Consider the following 27398-nt stretch of genomic DNA (forward strand, 5'->3'; position numbering starts at 1 on the left):
ATTAGCCTGTTGATACCATAGCTTGAGTATCTGTAGATCATCTATAGACGACTATTCAAATAAAGTATAAACATTTCTGTTCCTGTGATTCCAGTTGGGCCCAGAATGGCTGCTGAGCCACAGTCCCTACAGGTGGACCAGGGATCAGATGCTATCTTCAACTGTGCCTGGACAGGAAACCCCTCCCTCACCATCGTGTGGATGAAACGCGGCTCTGGAGTGGTAGGAATTGTAATCACCATCATCCTTTCTATTATGCTTCTATTGCCAGTTGCATATTTTGCAAGACCCATTCCCTCTTAAGGGCAATAACGTATTCTATTCTGTTCTATTATATTATATTCAGTTCTAATAAATTGGTAGTCTATTAAATTCTATTCCAGCTTATCCTGTTCTATCCTATCCTGATCTAGCCTATCCTGTTCTAGCTTATCCTGTTCTATCGTATCCTGTTCTAGTCTATCCTGTTCTAGCCTATCCTGTTCTAGCTTATCCTGTTCTATCCTATCCTGTTCTAGCCTATCCTGTTCTAGCTTATCCTGTTCTATTATATTCTGTTCTAGCCTATCCTGTTCTATCCTATCCTGTTCTATCCTATCCTGTTCTATCGTATCCTGTTCTAGTCTATCCTGTTCTAGCCTATCCCGTTCTAGCTTATCCTGTTCTATCCTATCCTGTTCTAGCCTATCCTGTTCTAGTCTATCCTGTTCTAGCTTATCCTGTTCTAGTCTATCCTGTTCTAGCCTATCCTGTTCTAGCTTATCCTGTTCTATCCTATCCTGTTCTAGCCTATCCTGTTCTAGTTTATCCTGTTCTATTATATTCTGTTCTAGCCTATCCTGTTCTATCCTATCCTGTTCTATCCTATCCTGTTCTATCCTATCCTGTTCTAGCCTATCCTGTTCTTTCCTATCCTGTTCTAGCCTATCCTGTTCTAGCCTATCCTGTTCTATCCTATCCTGTTCTAGCCTATCCTGTTCTTTCCTATCCTGTTCTATCCTATCCTGTTCTATCCTATCCTGTTCTAGCCTATCCTGTTCTATCCTATCCTGTTCTAGCCTATCCTGTTCTATCCTATCCTGTTCTATCCTATCCTGTTCTATCCTATCCTGTTCTAGCCTATCCTGTTCTTTCCTATCCTGTTCTAGCCTATCCTGTTCTAGCCTATCCTGTTCTATCCTATCCTGTTCTAGCCTATCCTGTTCTTTCCTATCCTGTTCTATCCTATCCTGTTCTATCCTATCCTGTTCTAGCCTATCCTGTTCTTTCCTATCCTGTTCTAGCCTATCCTGTTCTAGCCTATCCTGTTCTATCCTATCCTGTTCTAGCCTATCCTGTTCTTTCCTATCCTGTTCTATCCTATCCTGTTCTATCCTATCCTGTTCTAGCCTATCCTGTTCTATCCTATCCTGTTCTATCCTATCCTGTTCTATCCTGTTCTATCCTATCCTGTTCTAGCCTATCCTGTTCTTTCCTATCCTGTTCTATCCTATCCTGTTCTATCCTATCCTGTTCTATCCTATCCTGTTCTAGCCTATCCTGTTCTATCCTATCCTGTTCTATCCTATCCTGTTCTAGCCTATCCTGTTCTTTCCTATCCTGTTCTAGCCTATCCTGTTCTTTCCTATCCTGTTCTATCCTATCCTGTTCTATCCTGTTCTATCCTATCCTGTTCTATCCTATCCTGTTCTAGCCTATCCTGTTCTTTCCTATCCTGTTCTAGCCTATTCTATTGTCTTATTTTCTTTTCTATTCTAAGATGTATTCTATTATACAGGTATTCATTTTTATACTGTGCCAATGCAGCTTTATTCTTCATTCACCTAGAGGTGAATGTCATGTACATGTGCATCAAATATGCTATTCTCTGTATTTATCCAGGAAAAGCACTTGTCATCAAATTCAGACATTTCAAGAGACTGATAGGAAAACTAGAAAAGGGCCCAGACTCTCAACACATCACACTGTACCTTCATAATGGTATTGGTTAAAAAATAATCTATTTTACATGGTCCAGCGCTTTCAGTCTGTGGTATATGCAATTCTACCCATGAAGTTCATGTTGATATTCTGAGGTTAACATACCCTTTCATACCGTTTATTAAAGTAGTGGCTCAGGTGGCCTTGCAGACGACTAAGTGTGTGCCGTACTCTCCTCTTGGTGAGGGCATATTGGGTTTTCGATTAGCTGATACAGGGGTTGGACGGAAGGACTCGGCTGCAGCCTTGAATTCAGAGATGACCGTTTTATCACCAGCCTGACCTTTGACCTTGATCCTCCACAGGTGCTTAGCAATGAGAACATCCTGACGCTAAAGGCGGTGAGGCAGGAGGATGCTGGGACGTACGTATGCCGGGCGGTGGTCCCCCGAGTTGGAGCTGGAGAGAAGGAAGTGTCCCTCACTGTGAATGGTAAGTACATTTCACATGTGGATGAATGCTAAATGAATTTCCAAGTTCAATGTAGAAGTTGTTCCAAGCTTAGGGACATGTTTGAGGCAAGCTGGACTCAGGGACAACAAGGTAAAAGCGGAGACATATTTACACTAGGGGAGTCAAAATCATTGGGTCATAATAACATAGTTTGCTTTTGACCGGATGAAAAAAAGCATTGATTTACAGCTAGGACCATAACTTAGTATGTAAAAATGAACTATTTCAATGAAAGAATATCTGTCATATCACAATGACTGTCAATAATTGTTGATACCACATTCTATCATAATATTGCCTAACCCTATCCTATTACAGATACGTGTTGATGTCTCCAGGCTTTCTGACATCAAAGCTTAGCCTAAATGTTCTCTTAAGACTAGTGTACTTTCAATTGTTCCTTATCTTTAAAAGAGGAAATATTTTAAACATACTTAACATGTATTTTACATATTAGAAATATGTGTGTTATCTGAAAGGGAATAAAATGGTCATTGTCTGTTAGCGTTTCGTTAACATAATCAATGTCATTGACAATGACTTCACCTAGGAATGAGCATGTTGCACCAGAAATAAACAGCACAGGATAAATGTAATTAAAGGTGAAAAAGGTGATTAAACACGTCTTTACATCGATTGCAAATGGACTAATGTCCCAGCCTTATCTCAGTGCCATGACAGCTGGCCATGGTTAAATGAGAAGTTATTGCAACCTTTTTTAACTAATCAATAAATAGTAAACAAAGACAGTTGTTTAATATGCCTGAAGTCAAGGTCACACAATCGATGGCGAGCTCTATTGAATAACTCCTCCGTAGAAGAAGAATTTCTGAAGCCGGGATATCGTCATAAAATTCACACCACAAGAATATGCAGGGTCATAGGTAGCACCACAAAATGGCTGACTTGAAATTGTACTTTTTTCCCCCTCTCGCTTGCCAAAGGGGCTCTCTTATTGTCTGCTCTCATTGCAGGTTTAACCAGTCAATGAAAAAGGGTTCTGGAGGCATATAGACTGACTGTTTTGATGAAAGCTTTCACCCTTGAGCCCATACAGTGTAATACAGTTCTGCTGTATTGAACCAATAAGATAGAGGTTTGGCTTTTATGAATTTCTCCTTCTTTGCAAAGGAGGCTTTTTCTCTCCTTGAAGCTTCTGTTAGGAAGTCCATTATTTGACAACCTGAAAAGGTGAAGCATTTGGCCTCATGGGTTTTCGCACTCCCCATTGTTTCTAAGTGGCGGCTGATTGGACAGGTTATGGTTAAGATTGATATTGTACAGTGAAACTGTTTGGATTCCAGGCTAATGGATCCTAGTTTCATTCCCCACTCCAATCACAAACAAGTGACACCTCCTCTCCTCTCCTCCAATAAATACATCCACCCTGTTTTCCTCCTCCGGCGACTCAGGAGAGCTGCTCCAAGATAAAGTCATGGGAAATAAAGTTATCTAGTTATAGCACTCTTTTGTGCTTCCAAGTCTTTTGTCAGATCTCTCGAGCTCCCCCACAGGGCCCCTGCGTGAACACTTTTGGCTGTATTGAGAAGCCCCTTTTGCACTGTAATGTTTGTTATTCTTATGGTAGGTAGTTCTGGAATTTGTAAGAGCTCCTTGACTTGGGAGGCTGTCAACGTCACACTGTGTCAGTCGAAGGTCACACATTTCTAAGGTTTTCTTTCACAGGCGCGGGAGGTGAAATGGAACTAACGCACAGGACTGCGAACTGGAATTACTTTGCTTTCTCTAGAACTTTATCTAAACCTTCTACTGTCCTCCGCTGTCCACCCAAACCTTCTACACTTCTTCTTCTCTTTCTTAGCCTTTAAGCAATGAAAACAACCTTTTCATCACTCTGTGAATCTCACCAAATCTCATCATGAATGATTGCTCGTCTCCATTTTATTGTAAACTAGAAAGTATTATAATGCATGTGGCCTTCGACCTTCCCCACCATCTGATAGGCCGTTGATGTATGTGGGTGTTTTCTTGGAATGATTTACTTATTTTCCCTTGGCCATGCTGTAGGTCCTCCCACTATCTCCAGCACCCAGACCCAGCAAGTCCTCTACGGGGAGAAGGGGCAGATCAAGTGTTTCATCCGCAGCACTCCTCCTCCCGACCGCATTGTGAGTAACACATCCCTCCTTCCTTCTAAAAACATGTATTTTATGTTCCAACCAACGAGGCACCTTATTGGTTTTAACATGATGAAGATGTGTGCATGCCTCAAGTCAATCATTGACCAATAAATGACTGTGGACATTTGTTGTGAATAGAATGTGGAGGTTTGCCAAAAATTTGGCCAAGGATAGGTGGGGTGGAAACAAAGGATCCCAATGGAGCAAAAGTTGATTTTTTAAAAACTATATGATGGAATCCTTAAATATGAAATGATTGGTTAATCTTTATTTTGATAGTCCGGATAGTCTACCTTTCGATGTAAAAAATGACTTATTGGCTTCCTTAACAGTATGGATTGCTGTCTTACGATTATGGAATTTTGTAATTTGGGTGAAATATCCCATTAAAGCAGTGCAAACCAAATGAATGAGCTTGACCTAAAGAAATAAGAAAGTAGGTCATGTGAGGACATCCCTAAGGACTTAACGTAGAATAATCAACGGCAAAGAATATCCTAATGAATATCCTATCCTAAGGTAAACAAGATGGCGTAGTCCATAGAGAAAGATCTCATAGACGTGTAGGCTAGTAACAAAATACATTAAGGGAAGTGAAGGCAAATTTATTGAAAATTAGAAGTCATTATCCTCATTTAGATAACAGAGTATCAAGCCTTTCCTGAATATTTCCTTCATAGTGGAAATGAGGGGATTCATCCCATTCCTGACCTATACTAATCAGCAGAGGTGGGACCAAGTCACTATTATTCAATAGACAAGTCTATCTTAAGTCTTGTCACAAGGTCCGAGTCTAATTGAGTCCCAGAGTAGAACGGGTTGAGTCTTGAGTCAAGTCCAAGTCGTGCACTCTAAGACAAGTCATGTCGAGTCAAGTTTTTCAAGTCAAGTTTCAAATCAAGTTAAAAAAAATCTATACATGCAATGACTTGTTCAACCTCAAATCTGTGTCTATTTATTGAGGCTACCAGGCAGCCCTTTTCATTATTTTGTCTACAACACATTTTGATGATGTAATTGTAAAATAGGGACTTGTAGCAGTCGTAAGGGCATGAAATCAGCAGAAGGCAAGGCAGGTTGACGTGCTCAGAGTGTATATTTATTTACAGGTCAGCTTTCCAGCTGCCTTCTAGGTCACCTCTCTATATCATACAACATTTACAAGTAGGTTTACCAAATATACACGGGCAATAGCACAAAAGAAATAGCCTCTGTATCGGGCTTAGTCTGTCCTGAACGAACACAGGTAGAGGGCAAGACTGCACAGCCTCCACTTGAGAAACCAAATCAAATCTGTCGAAAAGGAGCTCAAACAGTTACATATAAGCACTTGGCCCAAGACCATACAATTACCCAAATGTCAAGTACAACCAATAAACTGGTTCTACAATGTAAAAGGCAATTTCCACCTCCATTGGTACATTCGTCTTAATCGGACTTAATGATTATTAATGATATCTCATCACAATTCATAAATGGAACAATAATTGTATCATATTCATTGTAGACTGCTGACTCCAAAGCATGGCGTGCAGGCCAAGTAGCCTATTTCTGTGCACACTGAAGCGCTCCTATTATGCACAACCAGAATGACAGAGACATAAGGACACAGACACAGAGAATTCCGACACAACCCTGTAAATATTAACAAAGGAAACCATACATTGAAGTAAATAAACAGAACTTCTACCCCACGTTCATGTTCACAATAAACATCGAACCACTCAGGGGGTAAGAAATGGTAACTGAAAATGTATATCAAACATGAAACAGAAATGTCTGAAAATATTGGAATAAATAGTACTGTCACAACTCTCGTCGTAATGAGGATCGGACCAAAGCGCAGCGTGGTAAGTGTTCATGATTTTATTTGATCACAAAACACTCGAGCAAAATAAACAAGAGGGAGAACCGGTGGCGGCTCCAGTGCGGGACACAGACCCCACTCCACCACTGGCTCCCCCCACTTTGGTGGCGCATCTGGACTGGGGACCCTCGCTGCAGGCCCTGGACTGGGGACCCTCGCTGCAGGCCCTGGACTGGGGACCCTCGTTGCAGGCCCCGGACTGGGGACCCTCGCTGCAGGCCCCGGACTGGGGACCCTTGCTGCAGGCCCCGGACTGGGGACCCTAACTGCAGGCCCCGGACTGGGGATCAATGCTGGAGGCTTCGTGCCATGGATCCTCACTGCAGGCCCCGAGCCATGGATAATCACTGGAGGCTTTGTGCCATGAATCATCCCTGGAGGCATCGTGCCATGGATCATCACTGGACGCTTCGTGCCATGGATCATCACTGGAGTGAGGAGATGTATAGGCAGCCTGGTGCATGGAGCTGCCACAGGGCTTACCAGGCTGGGGAGACATACAGGAGGCCTGGTTCTGGGAGCAGGCACAGAACTCACCAGGCTGGGGAGACATACAGGAGGCCTGGTTCTGGGAGCAGGCACAGGACTCACCAGGCTGGGGAGACATACTAGAGGCTTGGTTCTTGGAGCAGGCACCGGATACACTGAGCCGTGAAGGCACACTGGAGGTATTGAGCGTAGAGCCGGCACAACCCATCCTGGCTGGATGGTTACTTTCGCCCAGCAAATGCGGGGTGCTGGCACAGGACGCGCTGGGCTGTGCAGACGCACTGGAGACACAGTGCGCAGAGCCGGCTCAGGATATCCTGGGCCGAAGAGACACACTGGAGGCCAGGCGCGCTGAGCCGACACCATCCGTCCTGGCTGGTTGCCCACTCTAGCCCGTCCGCGGGGAGCTGGAATGTAGCGCACCGGGCTGTGAACGCTGACTCTGCCACACTCCCCGTGTGCCCCCCCTCCCCCCAATTTCTTTTGACCTGCCTCTCGTGCTTGACTCGTTGCCGTGACTCCTGGTATCGCCATCATTCATCCCTTGCTGTTTCCGCCTGTTTCCATGGCAGGCTATTGTCCCCTGCCATAACCTCCTCTCATGTCCATGAGGTCCTCCACTCCCTCTTCTCCCGGGCCCAGGATCCCTGCTCCTCCTGGCCACGCTGCTTGGTCCTTTGGTGGTGGGTAGTTCTGTCATGGCTGTAAGAAATGGTAACTGAAAATGTATATCAAACATGAAACAGAAATGTCTGAAAATATTGGAATAAATAGTACTGTCACAACTCTCGTCGTAATGAGGATCGGACCAAAGCGCAGCGTGGTAAGTGTTCATGATTTTATTTGATCACAAAACACTCGAGCAAAATAAACAAGAGGGAGAACCGGTGGCGGCTCCAGTGCGGGACACAGACCCCACTCCACCACTGGCTCCCCCCACTTTGGTGGCGCATCTGGACTGGGGACCCTCGCTGCAGGCCCTGGACTGGGGACCCTCGCTGCAGGCCCTGGACTGGGGACCCTCGTTGCAGGCCCCGGACTGGGGACCCTCGCTGCAGGCCCCGGACTGGGGACCCTTGCTGCAGGCCCCGGACTGGGGACCCTAACTGCAGGCCCCGGACTGGGGATCAATGCTGGAGGCTTCGTGCCATGGATCATCACTGGACGCTTCGTGCCATGGATCATCACTGGAGTGAGGAGATGTATAGGCAGCCTGGTGCATGGAGCTGCCACAGGGCTTACCAGGCTGGGGAGACATACAGGAGGCCTGGTTCTGGGAGCAGGCACAGAACTCACCAGGCTGGGGAGACATACAGGAGGCCTGGTTCTGGGAGCAGGCACAGGACTCACCAGGCTGGGGAGACATACTAGAGGCTTGGTTCTTGGAGCAGGCACCGGATACACTGAGCCGTGAAGGCACACTGGAGGTATTGAGCGTAGAGCCGGCACAACCCATCCTGGCTGGATGGTTACTTTCGCCCAGCAAATGCGGGGTGCTGGCACAGGACGCGCTGGGCTGTGCAGACGCACTGGAGACACAGTGCGCAGAGCCGGCTCAGGATATCCTGGGCCGAAGAGACACACTGGAGGCCAGGCGCGCTGAGCCGACACCATCCGTCCTGGCTGGTTGCCCACTCTAGCCCGTCCAGCGCGGGGAGCTGGAATGTAGCGCACCGGGCTGTGAACGCTGACTCTGCCACACTCCCCGTGTGCCCCCTCCCCCCCAATTTCTTTTGACCTGCCTCTCGTGCTTGACTCGTTGCCGTGACTCCTGGTATCGCCATCATTCATCCCTTGCTGTTTCCGCCTGTTTCCATGGCAGGCTATTGTCCCCTGCCATAACCTCCTCTCATGTCCATGAGGTCCTCCACTCCCTCTTCTCCCGGGCCCAGGATCCCTGCTCCTCCTGGCCACGCTGCTTGGTCCTTTGGTGGTGGGTAGTTCTGTCATGGCTGTAAGAAATGGTAACTGAAAATGTATATCAAACATGAAACAGAAATGTCTGAAAATATTGGAATAAATAGTACTGTCACAACTCTCGTCGTAATGAGGATCGGACCAAAGCGTAGCGTGGTAAGTGTTCTTGATTTTATTTGATCACAAAACACTCTAACAAAATAAACAAGAGGGAAAACTGAAACAGTTCTGTAAGGTGCATAAACTACACAGAAAACAACTACCCACAAAACACAGGTGGGAAAAAGGCTGCCTAAGTATGATTCCCAATCAGAGACAACGATAGACAGCTGTCCCTGATTGAGAACCATACCTGGCCATAACATATAAATAAAGAAACTGGAATGTCCACCCTAGTCACACCCTGGCCTAACCAAAATAGAGACTAAAATACTCTCTATGGCCAGGGCGTGACAGGTACGGGGATGGAATGATGAAATGCTAGCAATTATTCTAGGATTAGATGGAATGTAGATTTACCACATCTGCATTAAAAAAATATATACCTTTATTTAACTAGGCAAGTCAGTTAAGAACAAATTCCTATTTTCAATGACGGCCTAGGAACAGTGGGTTAACTGCCTGTTCAGGGGCAGAACAACAGATACCTTGTCAGTTTGCGGGTTTGAACTTGCAACCTTCCGGTTACTAGTCCACCGCTCTAACCGCTAGGCTACCCTGTCACCCCTAAGATAGTTGTAACACAGAAGCGAGGTAGAATCATGTGATTCGCTGTGCACATGCTCAGTTTCATCCTAAACCCTCATGTGAAAAAGCATGTCCCTGTGATAAACTCTGCAGATTCTATTGACATAAATCTGATTTTGAAGTAATAAAGTAATTATTTTGACCAAATGTGTTTTTTGTGATGCCATCAACTGCTTTGTAGTTCCAATTTGTGAGAAAATGTTACAACTAACCCAATTAAAACTGAAAGTTTTCTTTAACTTTCAGCATGCCTAGATCATGGAAAAGAAACACAGACAGGAGAGTACCTTTCCGCACTTTGAAAAGAGCGTCAAATGATGTAGCAGAGCAGGGGATGTCCATTAGATCTGTTGCAAAGTATGACATATGTCATGTGTCGCTGTACAGATTCTGAAAAGTGAGAAAGTAGCTACTGGAGAAGTGGTCCAGAGAGCTTCCTCACGTAGGCTACTTTAGTGGACACAGGAAACAAGTTGTCCGAGTATAATCACTGTACAAACACCTGATAGAATAGTCGTGAAACGTGCCACCAAACAGGTTGGCGCAATCACCTCAGCAGAAAGGGTACGCTAGTGTCAATGACATGTGCTATAAATGCAATAGGAAACTCCCCCCAAGTGTTCCCACGCAAAAGATACCACGACCACGTTGTACGGGAAGGATACCACAACCACGTTGTATCGGATGTGTTAGAAGTGGAAACGGATCCGGATGGATGCAGGAGAATGAAAAAAGGTGTTCCTTCTCCTTGACAACCCCAGCTCACCGGTCTACCTTTGATTTCTGTAGGCTCTCAAATAAAATAAAATGTTATTGGTCACATACACGTGATTAGCAGATGTTATTGGGGCGGCAGGGTAGCCTAATCGTTAGAGCGTTCAAATCCTCAAGCTGACAAGGTGCAAATCTGTCATTCTGCCCCTGAACAGGCATCCTAGGATGTCATTGAAAATAAGAAGTTGTTCTTAACTGACTTTCCTAGTTAAATAAAAATACAAATAGCAGGGGTCGCAAAATGTTTGTGCTTCTAGCTCTGACAGTGCAGTAATATCTAACAAATAACACAACATGTACCCAATGCACCCAAATCTAAGTATGAATGAATTAAGACTATATACAGCATGTCACAATAGTTAGTACATCCCTCACATTTTTGTAAATATTTGAGTATATCTTTTCATGTAACAACACTGAAGAAATGACACTTTGCTACAATGTAAAGTCGTGAGTATACAGCTTGTATAACAGTGTACATGTGCTGTCCCCTCAAAATAACTCAACACACAGCCATTAATGTCTAAACCGCTGGCATCAAAAGTGAGTACACCCCTAAGGGAAAATGTCCAAATTGGGCCCAATTAGCCATTTTCCCTCCCCGGTGTCATGTGACTCGTTAGTGTTACAAGGTCTCAGGTGTGAATGGGGAGCAGGTGTGTTACATTTGATGTCATCGCTCTCACACTCCCTCATACTGACTGGTCACTGGAAGTTCAACATGGCACCTTATGGCAAAGAACTCTCTGAGTATCTGAAAAAAAGAATTGTTGCTCTACATAAAGATGGGCTGGGCTATAAGAAGATTGCCAAGACCCTGAAACTGAGTTGCAGCACGGTGGACAAGACCATACAGGGGTTTAACTGGACAGGTTCCACTCAGAACAGGCCTCGCCATGATCGACCAAAGAAGTTGAGTGCACGTGCTCAGCGTCATATCCAGAGGTTGTCTTTGGGAAATAGACGTATGAGTGCTGCCAGCATTGCTGCAGAGGTTGAAGGGGTGGGGGGTCAGCCTGTCAGTGGTCAGACGATACGCCGTACACTGCATCAAATTGGTCTGCATGTCTGTCGTCCCAGAAGGAAGAATCTTCTAAATATGATGCACAAGAAAGCCCGCAAACAGTTTGCTGAAGACAAGCAGACTGAGGACATGGATTACTGGAACCATGTCCTGTGGTCTGATGAGACCAAGATAAACTTATTTGGTTCAGATGGTGTCAAGCGTGTGTGGCGGCAACCAGGTGAGGAGTACAAAGACAAGTGTGTCTTGCCTACAGTCAAGCATGGTGGTGGGAGTGTTATGGTCTGGGGCTGCATGAGTGCTGCCGGCAATGGGGAGCTACAGTTCATTGAGGGAACCATGAATTCCAACATGTACTGTGACATACTGAAGCAGAGCATGATCCCCTTCGGAAGACTGTGCCGCAGGGCAGTATTCCAACATGATAATGACCCCAAACACACCTCCAAGATGACCACTGCCCTGCTAAGGAAGCTGAGGGTAAAGGAGATGGACTGGCCAAGCATGTCTCTAGACCTAAACACTATTGAGCATCTGTGGGGAATCCTCATACGGAAGGTGGAGGAGTGCAAGGTCTCTAACATCCACCAGCTCCGTGATGTCGTCATGGAGGAGTGGAAGAGGACTCCAGTGGCAACCTGTGAAGCTCTGGTGAACTCCATGCCCAAGAGGGTTAAGGCAGTGCTGGAAAATGATGGTGGCCACGCAAAATATTGACACTTTGGGTCCAATTTGGACATTTTCACTTAGGGGTGTACTCACTTTTGTTGCCAGCGGTTTAGACATTATTGTCTGTGTGTTGAGTTATTTTGAGGGGACAGCACATGTACACTGTTATACAAGCTGTGCACTCACTACTTCACATTGTAGCAAAGTGTCATTTCTTCAGTATTGTCACATAAAAAGATATACTCAAATATTTACAAAAATGTGAGGGGTGTACTCACTTTTGTGATATACTGTACATATGGACGAGTGATTACCGAGTGGATCGGATTAAGATACAGTAGAATAGCAAAGACAACAGTTTATACACATGAGATGAGTAATGCCAGATATGTAAACATTAAGTGACTAAAATACCGTAGAATAGTATAGAATACAGTATATACATATGAGATGAGTAATGCAAGATATGTAAACATGATTAAGTGACTAACATACCGTAGAATAGTATAGAATACAGTATATACATATGAGATGAGTAATGCAAGATATGTAAACATTATTAAGTGACTAAAATACCGTAGAATAGTATAGAATACAGTATATACATATGAGATGAGTAATACAAGATATGTATAAACCTTATTAAGTGACTAAAATACCGTAAAATAGTATAGAATACAGTATATACATATGAGATGAGTAATGCAAGATATGTAAACATTATTAAGTGACTAAGATACCGTAGAATAGTATAGAATACAGTATGTACATATGAGATGAGTAATGCCAGATAAGTAAACATTATTAAAGTGACTAGTGTTCCATTCCTTAAGTTGCAAGTGATTCCTAGTCTATGCCTATAGGGAACAGCCTCTAATGTGTTAGTGATGGCTGTTTAACAGTCTGATGGCCTTGAGTTAGAAGCAAGTAATATACTCTGAAGTGGTGGGTGGTGTGCATGCCGCCTAAGTCGAACCAGCAGGCTGCCTCGAGTGCCTCTCCTCCGCCTGCGATGTTTTGGGTCAGCCTCTGGATAAGTTCAATTGCTCTGGGGAGAGTGAACAAAGGAACTGCTCCAGGGAAGCCATATTCCTGGTCGTAATGCTGGTAGTTCTGGTGAGTTACCGCCACTCTAATATCCAATAGTTCTTCCCGGCTGTATGCAATGACACAAAATATTTCCTGATGTAAAAAATAGTACATCAAATAACAAAATACTGCAAAGTTGTCTAAGAGCTATTCACGGCGATGCTGCCATCTCCGTCTTTGCAATCTTAGTTCTGGCATAGTCTTGCTTTCTTCCCCCCACACTGCTCACACAAGCTCCAGTCCCTGGACAGGAGTGTGTACGGGGCATTGAAGAAAATGGTGAATTCTGCCAGGGATGCCTGGATCGGATGAACCCCGGAAAGACCATGACTATATATATGACATTCCAGGCCTTGTCAAAACAGCACTTCCAGGTGCCACAACACCCAACAATGTACAGGCTGTGTTCAGGTGCATTTGGCCATACAACTGATATATTTCAGGAATGTGACTTTGCACCCTCACTTGCCACTGATCGTTGTACTCCAGCTGACACACTGTCCTTGCCAGCTGCCTCCCCGGTCACCTCTCTAGCTGCTTTCCAGGCCACCTCTCCAGCTGCCTTCCAGGCCACCAGTCCAGCTTTCACCCAGGTTACCTATTCAGTCACATCTCAGGCCACTGTGACCACTGCTATCCAGGCCCCCTTTCCAACCGCCTTCCAGGCCACCTCTCCAGTCGCTTCACAGGGCACCTCTCCACATGTCTCAGGCTGTGGCTGGGAAACACCTGATTACTCTTCTGATATCAACCCAGTTGATGTACACCCCTTCCCAAAAGCAGGGCCTAGGAAAATTACAACAAGGGGTAGGAAGAGGAGAAAAACTGAGATTTTGGAGAATACACCCATCAAGCAGGCACTGGAAGCAGAGCATAAAAAGTCAAGCACTCAGAAGGCTTAAACAATTGCCCTGCATAAAAAAGCAGCTGGAAAGAAGCAAGCCAAGACAAACCACATTGAACAACAACAACAAAAAACTGTCCTGCCTAAGAAAAAAGCCAAAACAAAGCATATTGAAGCAGAAGATTCAGATTCCTTCAACGAGGTAAACTTCTGCATTGTGTGAATGGAGCACTTTAACAATTCCAAGTCCAAGGAGGTCTGGGATGAGTGCTGGGAATGCAAATTATGGGCCCACCAAGCCTGTACCCCAAGACAGCCATAACACTGTGTCGTGTCTTTGGCTATGCCGGATTGAGTGATACAACATGCTATTCTATAAAATAATTGATCCGTAATTAATATTACCTGATTGAGCTAATCATGTAAATGTAATTAACTAGAGAGTCAGGCACCACAAAATACTATTTATAGAGCTGTTATCTTCTGAATAAACTCTTAAAGACCTAGTAATATTTTACATCAATAGCAGTCAATTTCAATCGTCGTCTTAATTCAGTCTCATCTGAAAGTTGTAAATTATTTTATCTGCACGAACCCTGGCTAACAAGTTGAATCAGCAATACAAATTTGGGTTTAATTATTTAATTACTAAATACCTAACTAATCACACAGAATTACACATACACACAATTAATCATAACTTGATTACACATTACGTCATAAAGGAAAACGTCCCTTGAGGGCGGAACAGATATGACAGCTTTTTACACAAAGGAAAAGGGGCTGGGTTTAATGAAGGAGCGGGAATACTGAGGAACAAAGGGAAGGAGCTGGGCTATCGTAAATACAGTATCTTATGCATTCTAAATTACCGCCCATTTGGAAAAGGAAAATGCAATAAATATTTACTCTGAGCTGCGCTTCAGTAGGTTGGTGGTAGATGGAAGGCTGTGTTGCCAAACCGAGTCCGTTGAAGAATGTCTCTGGTGGTCAATTGGATAAGTTGTAGTAACGTCGTTGTGTGGTAGATGGGATACTCTGTCTGTTCCTTCCTAACCTGCGTTTGCATCTGCTGTTGCTAATTCAATGGCTAGGAGGTATCACTTCTGTAGTGAATAAGAGTTCAAAGTTCATACCATTCGCAACCAAAGCTCACACTGATGTTGGCTTTGTTCTGTAGTTATTATCTGAACCATTCTGACATAGGACCGTCGTCCTACATCCCCGGAACAGGAAGTTATGTTGATGTCAAGACTTTATATAGGAAGGGAGAGGAGGGTGTGTTTGAAAAGTTTTATAGCCCATGTTCCTTTATAGGGCGGGCCACTGATTGAGCAGAGCCCTATCCTATGAAAACCCACATCTCATATTTTAGAAGCTAATATCACATTTCATCCCATTACAAATCATTTCATATTCAAGCAGTTAAATTGAACAACAATTCCATACGAATCCGATAGATTTTATGTCGCCTTATCATTGATGAGAATTTCTCAGATGACAACCGAACTGACATTATATTCAGTACCACCGCATAAGTTCAGTTGTTCGGATTACCACAATATAGTTCAATTCCCCCCACCTACTGATGTTCCCAGAATCTCTATGTTAACCAAGGGTTTTGCAAATGTAACCTCAGTAGGGTAGAGAGAGGAAAAAGGGGGGAAGAGGTATTTATGACTGTCATAAACCTATACCCCAGGCCAACATCATGACAATTGTCACAGCTGTGACTCTGATTAAGTCGAACATTCACACACAGAGACACGCACAGACATGCACGCACGCACACACACACACACACACACACACACACACACACACACACACACACACACACACACACACACACACACACACACACACACACACACACACACACACACACACACACACACACACACACACACACACACACACACACACACACACACCACAAACGTTCAGGTGTTTAGTTTAGCCTAGTTGTTGAGAAAGAACATTTAGTGAAGTGTAAAATAACAAACATTTTATTATTTATTATTTATTGTTTATTTATCGAATTCAAGTCTCTATGTGGCTCTCTCCAGGACAGGGAGGGCTGCCGCCCTCTATGTGGCTCTCTATGTGGCTCTCTCCAGGACACGGAGGGCTGCCGCCCTCTATGTGGCTCTCTATGTGGCTCTCTCCAGGACACGGAGGGCTTACAGATGTCACCCTGTCAAACTAGCAGAGGCTTAGTGGCCCAAATTGAAGCAATCAGATGAGTCATTGGTGTGATCACTGTGTTCCTAATGGCACCCTACTCCCTATGCAGTATACTACTTTAGACCAATACCTATGGTCAAAATTAGAGCACTATATAGGAAATAGTGTCCCAATTAGGACGTAACACCTGACTTTGTATGCAGATAGTATATTGACAGGCATTTAACCATCCCAAAGGAGGATTATGCCCTTTATCTTTAATGCCCCAATAGTGTTGGCAGGTTGGTTGGTTTCTGGTGTGTGTGTGTGTGTGTGTGTGTATATATATAGTATATATGCCATTTAGCAGACGCTTTTATCCAAAGCGACTTACAGTCATGTGTGCATACATTCTACGTATGGGTGGTCCCGGGGATCGAACCCACTACCCTGGCGTTACAAGCGCCATGCTCTACCAACTGAGCTACAGTTGGTAGAGTGTGTGTGTGTGTGTGTGTGTGTGTGTGTGTGTGTGTGTGTGTGTGTGTGTGTGTGTGTGTGTGTGTGTGTGTGTGTGTGTGTGTGTGTGTGTGTGTGTGTGTGTGTGTGTGTGTGTGTGTGTGTGTGTGTGTGTGTGTCGAGCATATGTGGCTGTGTTAATGTGTGCTTGTGTACCGTCTATACTGTAACGTATAATTGTCATTGTCATTGCATTGTCTGCCACAGGCCTGGTCGTGGAAAGAGACAGTCTTGGAGTCGGGGACGTCTGGCCGATACACAGTGGAGACAGTGAGCACTGAGGAGGGGGTCATCTCCACCCTCACCATGAGTAACATCGTCCCTGCTGACTTCCAGACAATCTATAACTGCACCGCCTGGAACAGTTTTGGGTCCGACACAGAGATAATTCGACTGAAGGAACAAGGTACACCAACTCCCGTTGTACCTCTAGTAGTCTCTTGTGTGGAATTTTATACATTTTTTTTCAGAATTTCATAGTTAAAGTATTTTTTTGTTTTTGAACCCATTACAATTTAAGCCCTGTCTAAGCTGGGGCTCTGGTACCGGGGACCTTCAGAAAAGTATTGTGAGGCCTGTGGGTCCCCTAAAGCAAAACAACTACAATGTACGTATTTGTGAGAGTCCACCTTCCCACAGAGGGGTCATATTAGTGTGTAGCCCAAACTGTTCGGATGCTACAGACAGAAGATGGCAGATTGGCTGTATCAACTTCAGAAGAGTTCCAAGATGCTTGTGGGGGTCATAGAACAAAACAGAGAACAGTTCGTGAGAGTCTCATCTTTCTATAATAGTTTGCAGGCCAAATCGTTCGGACGCTACAGATCATTTTCTGAGAATACAGATTTTTGTGATGTCTCATGGTCTGACAAATAACACTCTAGCTCTGTCACCCTTCATCGCAGATGCGAATGTGCGAGATCGGCAGATGCTGTGGATTGAGAGTCATCCAATGCAAAAGAGATATCTCTACATTAAACTGACAGAATTTTGGGGGGATTTTATTTTAATGATAATACGATCTAGCACACAGCCATGCAATTTCCATATACAAAAATTGGCAGTAGATTGGCCCGTATTGAAGAGCTCAGTGACTTTCAACATGGCACCATCATAGGATGCCACCTTTCCAACAAGTCAGTTAATCAAATTTCTGCCCTGCTCTAGCTGCCCCGATCAACTGTTAGTGCTGTTATTGTCACCTGGAAATGTCTAGGAGCAGCAATGGCTCAGCCGCGAAGTGGTAGGCCACACAAGATCTCAGAATGGGACCACCGAGTGCTGAAAAGCACAAAAAGTAAAAATTGTCTGTCCTCTGTTGCAATATTCACTACCAAGAACTGTTCGTCGGGACCTTCATGAAATGGGTTTTCGTGGCAGAGCAGCCGCATACAAGCCTAAGATCACCATGCGCAATTAATTTATTTATTTATTTTATTTAACTTGTTATGGCTGCAATCCCCCTATCGGGATAAGTGTCATCAACAACCGCTGAATAGCATAGCGCTACATACAATAAATATTGCTATAAATATTTATATTTATGAAATCACAAGTGCAATATAGGAAAACACAGCTTAGCCTTTTGTTAATCCACCTGTCACCTGTCAGCGCTGGACAGGCGGGAGCACCTGTAGGGAGGAGACAGAGAGACAGCTTGGTGCGGGGGGGGGCAGTCACCAGAGACCTGGTGTATGGAGGAGGCACCGGATAGACCGGACCGTGGAGGCGCACTGGAGGTCTCGAGCACCGAGCCTGCCCAACCCTACCTGGCTGGATGCTCCCCGTAGCCAGGAATCGTCCGCATTGGCTGTGCTGGTGAACCGGGGACACCATGCGCAGGGCTGGTGCCATGTACCCCGGCCCGAGGAGACGCTCTGGAGACCAGATGCGCTGAGTCGGCTTCATGGCCTTCCCAGAAAAGTAGAGGCTGTTATAGCAGCAACGGGGGTGCTAAATCCATATTAACACTCATGAATTTGGAATGTGATGTTCGACAACCACATACTTTTGGCCATGTAGTGTACATGATCCCAGACACTGGACATTTTTTTACTGAAAAACTGTGGGCATATTGTACCATGTGGTACATTTTTTTAAACAACTGTTGTGGTAGTGTTAAAGATGTTGTATGTCATACCTTTTTTATGTTCTTAGAATGTTTATGCAGTGAACAGCTGTGTTTGTTATACCACCAGTGTGGTCTGTGTGTGTACATGTAGGTGGATAGGTGTGAGAGAGTATGTGTATGAGACAGAGATTTGGGGTTTGAGAGAAAGTGGGCAAATTAAAGTAATAGAAAAAGAGTTGTAAGAGCCTGGGAGAGATTAAGGATATTGCCATGATTACTTCATGCATGAGGGCAATGGCTCCATGATAAGCCTTTTACTTGGGTAAATGTCAACAATTTCAATCTGTGAAATCCTGTAATGGCATTTAGACGTATTCCGAACTCCAATTTGTAATCTAATTTACAACGTCTCAATTGGTTACAGCTTAACATGATTTCTTTGAAATATTTATTTGACCTGAGATGATTTTTTTCATTAATTTCCTCCTTTTATCTATTAGGTTTATCCCTTACAAAGCTCCAAACGATCTGTTTTCAAAGGGATCGTCGAAATGCCAATTCTGTAGCAATGAATTTAAATGGAAGATCTTACTAATGTCAACTATGCTCTTGAATGAATTAACTAGACATTGACTAGCCACAGGGTTATACACTCATCTTTGAGACAGTTCAGTTTAAAAAATCAACCCCTACAGCCTATGAACCTGTTTCACAACATTTATGACACCATTTGTTACAAAGCTGTAAACCTCTCAGCCATTTGAAGTAAATGTAAATAATGGGTGTCAAGATTGTCCGTGCTGTAAATGGTACTGTAAAAGGTTTTCACTATTTCCCATTCACCAGTTGTGTTCACCTTTGCATTAGCAAGGACACAGTTCAACATACAGTAAGTGTTAGCCTTGGTGTATATCACATGATGTAGGCCTACCCGAGTTCAACTGCATGACGAAACCACCTCTGCACGATGCCTGTATCAGGACAGTCACAGTCTCATCAGGACTCCTAATATGGCCATCGTACCAATGTCTTTTCTCCATGTCTTCTCAGAGTCCCTCCGATTGGCTGTCATCATAGGAGTGGCTGTGGGGGCATTCCTCGCCCTCATTGTCCTCATGGGCACATTGGGTGCCTTCTGCTGTGCCCGCTTCCAGAGGAGTAAGTGCATTTTCAAACATATCCTTTCTGGGACAGCCAAAGTGTTCGACACCCTTGGTTTCACAATCAAATGGTGTTGTTCTTTCATGTACAATCTGTGCAGATCAAAATGCTCTGTAGTGCTTCGAATGATTTGCATTGGAATGTTAAGCTTAATGGTTTTAGGATATCAACTCATCACTGTAAAGAACATATGTCAAATCCTTTGACAGGACACATTTTATGGGACAAAAATCTAAACCTGAAACTATGGTACTTGTATATTTATTCCTCTCTTTAAATCATATATACTATATATTGCCCATTTTAGGACCGAGAAAGCTCAAAGTTATCTGCAGCTAGATTCTAACATAGTATTTCTTGCTTGACACTGTCTGTCACACAATTGTATACATGTCCCATTAGATGGGAGCTAGTGCCTTAAAGGAGAATTTAAAAAAAATTACAACCACATTTTTTTTGTGTCAATGGCATGTTATAGAAGGGTCCAGTCACCATTTTGTGATTTCACGTTTTTGAGAAACTTACCCCAAACAGCAAATCACTTCCTCATCCACATTATGTAGTATTGTGGCCCGAAAAAACATGGCTCCTAAAACACCCAAATACATAATTTAAGAAAGCTCTCATCATAGTGATGCAGGTCTTTAGATGTTGTACACATGAAATTGTGTCATTCCAAACTTTATCCGCAGCGTTATATTCCATTTTGTAGCGGCTCGGGCTATACCTCTCTGTCCAATCTTTAAAGAACTGCTAAAATAAAGGAAACACTTGAGTACATAAAGGATATAGTATAAGTATAAAGGATGCGGTTCTTCCACACATGAAGTTCCAGACACTATGCCAAAGACGCATTTGTGGTGGCACAACACCCTATTTTCTTTATTTTGGCACCTGCATGTAGCAGCAGGCTACACAGAGAATGGAACAGCTGGATAGGGGAAACGTCTCGAGTCGTGCAAAAGGGAATATAACATTGCGGATAAAGTTTGTAATGACACATTTTCATGTATAGAACATAGGAAGACCTGCCTCACTATACTGAGAGCTTTGACATTTCTAAAATAATGTATTTGGGTGTTTTTGGAGCATTTGTTCGTGTTTTTTCAGGACCCCATACTACACAACAATGATGAGAAGGTGATTTGCTGTTTGGGGTACAGTACTGTAAAACAAAAAAAGTGAAATCACAAAAAAGGTGTGTGTACCCTTCCATAACATGCCATTTACATTACAACTAGAGATGTGGTTGTAAAAAGGCAAACTTCTCCTTTAAAGCAATATCCTTATCTGATATAAAACACAGCCTACACAGTGGAGTGCCGTGAAGGCTCCTCAGAGGAGGAAGGGGAGGACCATACTCCTCGTGATTTTCAGAAAAATAAAAGTTGAAAAACTTTAAAAAGTTACCTTTTTTTAGATACAACTATACTAAATATAATCACTTCACCAAATATTTGATTGAAGCATTCTACTTTGAAATAAAGGTCTACAGTAGTCTCAGCATCACTGTGTAGGGTAGCACCATGGTGTAGCCGGAGGACAGCTAGCTTCCATCAAAGGATCGGAGAATGACTCTAGTACTGAAATAATAAAATACAGCTAAATAGCACTGTAGTGCAAAAATTGTTGTGAGTAGTTGACTCAAAGAGAGAGACAATAGGTGAACAGTTTTGAACAAATGAATTTCTTCTGAAATGAAGGAGAACCAAGAGAGAGAGCGAGAGATAGAGAGATTTCTTCATTTTTGTTTTCTCTTTCTGTTGCCCTTACTTACTAGTAAATTCATCTAGCTAGTTTAGCCTACTCAAACACCCTGCTAAAACAGAGGGATGCTATGTTAGCAAGCTGGCTATGACTATCCAACACAAAACTGGAACTCTTCCAAGTTAGGGTAAGCTTTTGGTTTTACTAATTTACTTTTGGTTTTACTAATTTATGTAAGTGCAAAACTGCTTACTGACTGTACACTGTAATGTCACCGCATGATTGTAGCAGCTTTACTAACATGTTAGTTATATTAGCTATGTTGACTACGACGTTACTTTAGCTAATATGGTGACAATAATGTAGGCTGTGTGTGGCAGTTATGATATTGTTTGGCTTGGAAAGGTTTTTTCGCTTGGTCACATGCAGTGCATTGAAATCCACAAGCGACAAGGGGCAAAGGTGAGAGGAGGAGAGCGCATAGATGTGAGAAGGAGTACAACTGTGACTACGTTCCTCTGTTGAATGAAGAGAGTCAGACCGAAATGCAGCGTGTAGGTTACTCATGACTTTAATGAAATAAATCGCGGTACATGAAATAACTGAATAAATACAAAAACAACAAACGGAACGTGAAACCTATTACAGCCTATCTGGTGAACACTACACAGAGACAGGAACAAACACCCACAAAATACAACGCGAACTCAGGCTACCTAAATACGGTTCCCAATCCGAGACAACGAGAATCACCTGACTCCAATTGAGAATCGCCTCAGGCAGCCAAGCCTAACTAGACACACCCCTAATCATACACAATCCCAATTAATACAAACCCCAATTCGAAACACAACATATAAACCCATGTCACACCCTGGCCTACCCAAACATATACCAAAAACACAAAATACAATGACCAAGGCGTGACAACAACGTGCCTGTTATGAAAGCGAACTGTATTTACAGGGGATATATTCATTCCACCAATTATTTTCAAAAATGTTTCTTAAACAGAACAATACGGGGATAAACACACCTGAATCTGTCCAATAGAAACTCTTGTTTGCAACTGTTGGACTAATGACTAAACCAACTTTCATTCATAGGCTAGGTTATAGCAACCTTATGATGAGTATAGGGAACAGTTGAGGATCATGTAGTAGCCTAAACCTATCCATGTTACATTGAACTGGTTGAATGGAATAGGAATGACAGTCATCCAATATGCTGTAATAGAAATAAGGCCATGCTCATTAAAACCAAAAAATTGTCCTCCCCATCTTAAACGGCACTGACCGCCGCTGTTGGAGTGTAGTGATACAGCACTCGTATATATATAAATATATATATATATATATATATATATATATATATATATATATATATATATATATATATATATATATATATATATATATATATATATATATATATATATATATATATATATACAGTGCCTTGCGAAAGTATTCAGCCCCCTTGAACTTTGCGACCTTTTGCCACATTTCAGGCTTCAAACATAAAGATATAAAACTGTATTTTTTTGTGAAGAATCAACAACAAGTGGGACACAATCATGAAGTGGAACGACATTTATTGGATATTTCAAACTTTTTTAACAAATCAAAAACTGAAAAATTGGGCGTGCAAAATTATTCAGCCCCCTTAAGTTAATACTTTGTAGCGCCACCTTTTGCTGCGATTACAGCTGTAAGTTGCTTGGGGTATGTCTCTTATCAGTTTTGCACATCAAGAGACTGAATTTTTTTCCCATTCCTCCTTGCAAAACAGCTCGAGCTCAGTGAGGTTGGATGGAGAGCATTTGTGAACAGCAGTTTTCAGTTCTTTCCACAGATTCTCGACTGGATTCAGGTCTGGACTTTGACTTGGCCATTCTAACACCTGGATATGTTTATTTTTGAACCATTCCATTGTAGATTTTGCTTTATGTTTTGGATCATTGTCTTGTTTGGAAGACAAATCTCCGTCCCAGTCTCAGGTCTTTTGCAGACTCCATCAGGTTTTCTTCCAGAATGGATGGAGCCAAATACAGGACCATCTTCCCATCCAGTTTAACCATCTTCCCTGTCCCTGCTGAAGAAAAGCAGGCCCAAACCATGATGCTGCCACCACCATGTTTGACAGTGGGGATGGTGTGTTCAGGGTGTTGCTTTTACGCCAAACATAACGTTTTGAATTGTTGCCAAAAAGTTCAATTTTGGTTTCATCTGAACAGAGCACCTTCTTCCACATCTTTGGTGTGTCTCCCAGGTGGCTTGTGGCAAACTTTAAACAACACTTTTTATGGATATCTTTAAGAAATTGCTTTCTTCTTGCCACTCTTCCATAAAGGCCAGATTTGTGCAATATACGACTGATTGTTTTCCTATGGACAGAGTCTCCCACCTCAGCTGTAGATCTCTGCAGTTCATCCAGAGTGATCATGGGCCTCTTGGCTGCATCTCTGATCAGTCTTCTCCTTGTATGAGCTGAAAGTTTAGAGGGACGGCCAGGTCTTGGTAGATTTGCAGTGGTCTGATACTCCTTCCATTTCAATATCATCGCTTGCACAGTGCTCCTTGGGATGTTTAAAGCTTGGGAAATCTTTTTGTATCCAAATCCGGCTTTCAACTTCTTCACAACAGTATCTCGGACCTGCCTGGTGTGTTCCTTGTTCTTCATGATGCTCTCTGCTCTTTTAACGGACCTCTGAGACTATCACAGTGCAGGTGCATTTATATGGAGACTTGATTACACACAGGTGGATTGTATTTATCATCATTAGTCATTTAGGTCAACATTGGATCATTCAGAGATCCTCACTGAACTTCTGGAGAGAGTTTTCTGCACTGAAAGTAAAGGGGCTGAATAATTTTGCACGCCCAATTTTTCAGTTTTTGATTTGTTAAAAAAGTTTGAAATATCCAATAAATGTCGTTCCACTTCATGATTGTGTCCCACTTGTTGGTGATTCTTCACAAAAAAAAAATACAGTTTTATATCTTTATGTTTGTAGCCTGAAATGTGGCAAAAGGTTGCAAAGTTCAAGGGGGCCGAATACTTTCGCAAGGCACTGTATATATATATATATATATATATATACGGTCAATGTAGACTGCTGTTAACCATGTTGTTGTTGTTGTTTACCACAGAAGACGTTCACCTCGTCATGTCCTCCTTACCCGTATCCATCTCCTCTCGCCAGAGAGACCTGGCAAGCAAAATTAAAACAGAGAGTAAGTAACCCTTCTATATGATCTTACCATATCATAGGCTGTCGATAAAGTGTATTTCACTAGTGCCATGCATAAGTGCTACAGAAATATGAATACAGATCCTGCCAACATAAGGATATGATTGTATATGAAAGTTATCATCAATTTCAGTGACACTCAGGTATACAGTGCCCTATATAATGTCCATAACACATAAATAAGCAGCACATGACACCTTATAATCAAATCATTAATAAATGCTTCTGGCATACCCTGTGTCAACTGCCGGTGGTTAATATTTACACACATGAGTATTTATGGTTAGGAGTTAAGCATTATGCATGTATTCAATGTATTCTTTGGCACACATAGCCCTAGCACTGAAGGGTTGCTCATTTTTAAGCCTATATCATGTTCTATAAAGATTCATAATGTGGCTTAACTGGGTGACATACCCACCAATGTATTTGTTCATATTTATCAATATTTTATAGAGCATGGAATATGGTTATAGATTATTTGTGACCCATTTCTGCAGTGCTTATGAAGCCTACATAAGATGCACTTCAAATAAAGCAGAACCCAGTTTTGTAATGAGTTGTGACTTCTGTGGGAGTGTAGAATAGTTCCAGTCCACCAAAGAACATGTTATGATGCTGATGCTGTCTGTGGTCTGGCTGTGGAGCTAAGGGACTCTCCAAGCTCCCATCAAGAGATCTAAGGGGCCACAGCTTTTAAAGCCGCTCGGATGTAGTATGATGCGGTGCCAGAGGACTTCTGTCAGTGGTGCCAATCAGTTTCCCTGTCTCTCTACAGACCTCAAAGGAGTGGGTTTGGCAAAAAACGACATCCGGGTGGAGATTGTTCACAAGGATCACAACTCAGCGCGGGAAACAGAGGAGCACACAGCAATCAAGCAGATGATGGTGAGTTGAACGCTACTCTTCTCTCCTCTCCGCATGTAATTTACGAGTCCATCGATAGTACATCTGAATTGATTGAAAATGTTCTAATCAACAGTTCATTGAAGAACATTTTTCATTCTACAGTACATCTATCTACAGACTTACTGCAAACACAGTAACCCAAAGCTCTAATTTAGACATGGCATTTTACTCAGTGATGTAGCATTAAAAAATAAAAGTGGGTTAACCCTGAAAACAGACAACCATGCTTATTTAACGTAAATATGCATGTAAATGCTATTAACCAAATAAAAACAGTGTTTGTATGCGTTTACCCTCCACTACACCGCTGATAGTACAAGAATATCAAACAGCCATTCAGTGACATATCTGCCCCCTTGGTGTCTCAGATTGAGCGTGGGGACTTCCAGGCACAGGAGTCTGTGCTGAAGCAGCTGGAAGTCCTACAAGAGGAAGAGAAGGAGTTCCAGCACATTAAGGTGGGCATAGAGCCAGGCATACACAAGGCAGTGATACAGCATTAGTAGGGATGTCCTAAAATGTGCACTGTACACTGCACTACAGTTCAAGGAAAAACATATATTATATTCAGTTAGTACTCCTATTCTGTTTCTTCTCTAGCACATTAAAGTGGGCACAGAGCCAGGCATACATGGGGCAGTTATACAGCATCAGGAATGTCTTAAAATGTACACCGTATTCTAGTTCTAGGAGGAACATGTATTCTATTCAGTTAGTACTCCTATTCTGTTTCTTCTTCTTTTTCCACACAGAATGGCTTATTGATGTTCTGCTCATATGTAAGGAATCTTATTTCAGTCACAATCCACATCTATTCTAAGGAGAATCTCTCTAGATCTACAGTACTGGAGTGTTCTGAAAATAACCAGTAGGAGTTGCATGAAACAAGGCTGCCTATTAAGATACCCATGAGCAAGTCAAGGTAGAGTAGAAGGGAGTACCTGCAAATCCTTCGTTGTGTATATTTTGTTTTCCCTATTATAGATAGACTACTCTCCCGCTTATAACCCTTAATTTTCATTATATATAACTGAAAGTAGAAATATGCAGATTAAAGAATGGACGAGTGATTGAATTTCAAAGGGATTGAGGAGAAACGTCAAAAGCAGGTAGAGTGGTTCTTAATTCATTCTAAATTCCATTAGGCATCCGCAACCACTGTCACGCCTTGGTCATTGTATTTTGTGTTTTTGTTATATGTTTGGGTAGGCCAGGGTGTGACATGGGTTTATATGTTGTGTTTCGAATTGGGGTTTGTATTAATTGGGATTGTGTATGATTAGGGGTGTGTCTAGTTAGGCTTGGCTGCCTGAGGCGATTCTCAATTGGAGTCAGGTGATTCTCGTTGTCTCGGATTGGGAACCGTATTTAGGTAGCCTGAGTTCGCGTTGTATTTTGTGGGTGTTATGCAGGTGAGTGAGGACCCAAAAGCGGTTTAACAGAAACAGAGTCTTTTAATGTCCAAACACAGGGAAGACATATATCCTCTTCAGATGTATCGATTGACAGAATAGACAACCCGCAGAGAGGGCGACAAATAAATCATAAAGTCCTCTGATCTTTACAAGAGAGTCCCCTTCTAGCAGCAGAGGAGAATAGCAGGGTTAGCGGCAACAGA

General features: G+C 42.9%; 1 protein-coding gene across 2 annotated transcripts in view; it reads left to right on the top strand.

The window, feature by feature from the left end:
• LOC123994917 (kin of IRRE-like protein 3) overlaps positions 1 to 27398 on the top strand; it is a 292125-nt gene that overhangs the window by 255631 nt on the left and 9096 nt on the right. Inside the window, exons 8-16 of one of the 2 annotated variants that reach the window (XM_046298038.1) lie at positions 95 to 222; positions 2286 to 2412; positions 4462 to 4562; positions 16887 to 17085; positions 19801 to 19908; positions 24771 to 24854; positions 25650 to 25759; positions 26149 to 26238; positions 26533 to 27001. In XM_046298038.1, the coding sequence (XP_046153994.1) occupies positions 95 to 222; positions 2286 to 2412; positions 4462 to 4562; positions 16887 to 17085; positions 19801 to 19908; positions 24771 to 24854; positions 25650 to 25759; positions 26149 to 26238; positions 26533 to 26652 (1067 nt within the window). In that variant the 3' untranslated portion in view covers positions 26653 to 27001. Of the gene's footprint in view, positions 1 to 94; positions 223 to 2285; positions 2413 to 4461; positions 4563 to 16886; positions 17086 to 19800; positions 19909 to 24770; positions 24855 to 25649; positions 25760 to 26148; positions 26239 to 26532; positions 27002 to 27398 lie in introns of those variants that run through there. The other variant, XM_046298029.1, reaches the window with a different exon arrangement.

This window comes from Oncorhynchus gorbuscha, linkage group LG02 (assembly GCF_021184085.1).
Source record: "Oncorhynchus gorbuscha isolate QuinsamMale2020 ecotype Even-year linkage group LG02, OgorEven_v1.0, whole genome shotgun sequence".
NCBI classification, from domain to species: domain Eukaryota; kingdom Metazoa; phylum Chordata; class Actinopteri; order Salmoniformes; family Salmonidae; genus Oncorhynchus; species Oncorhynchus gorbuscha.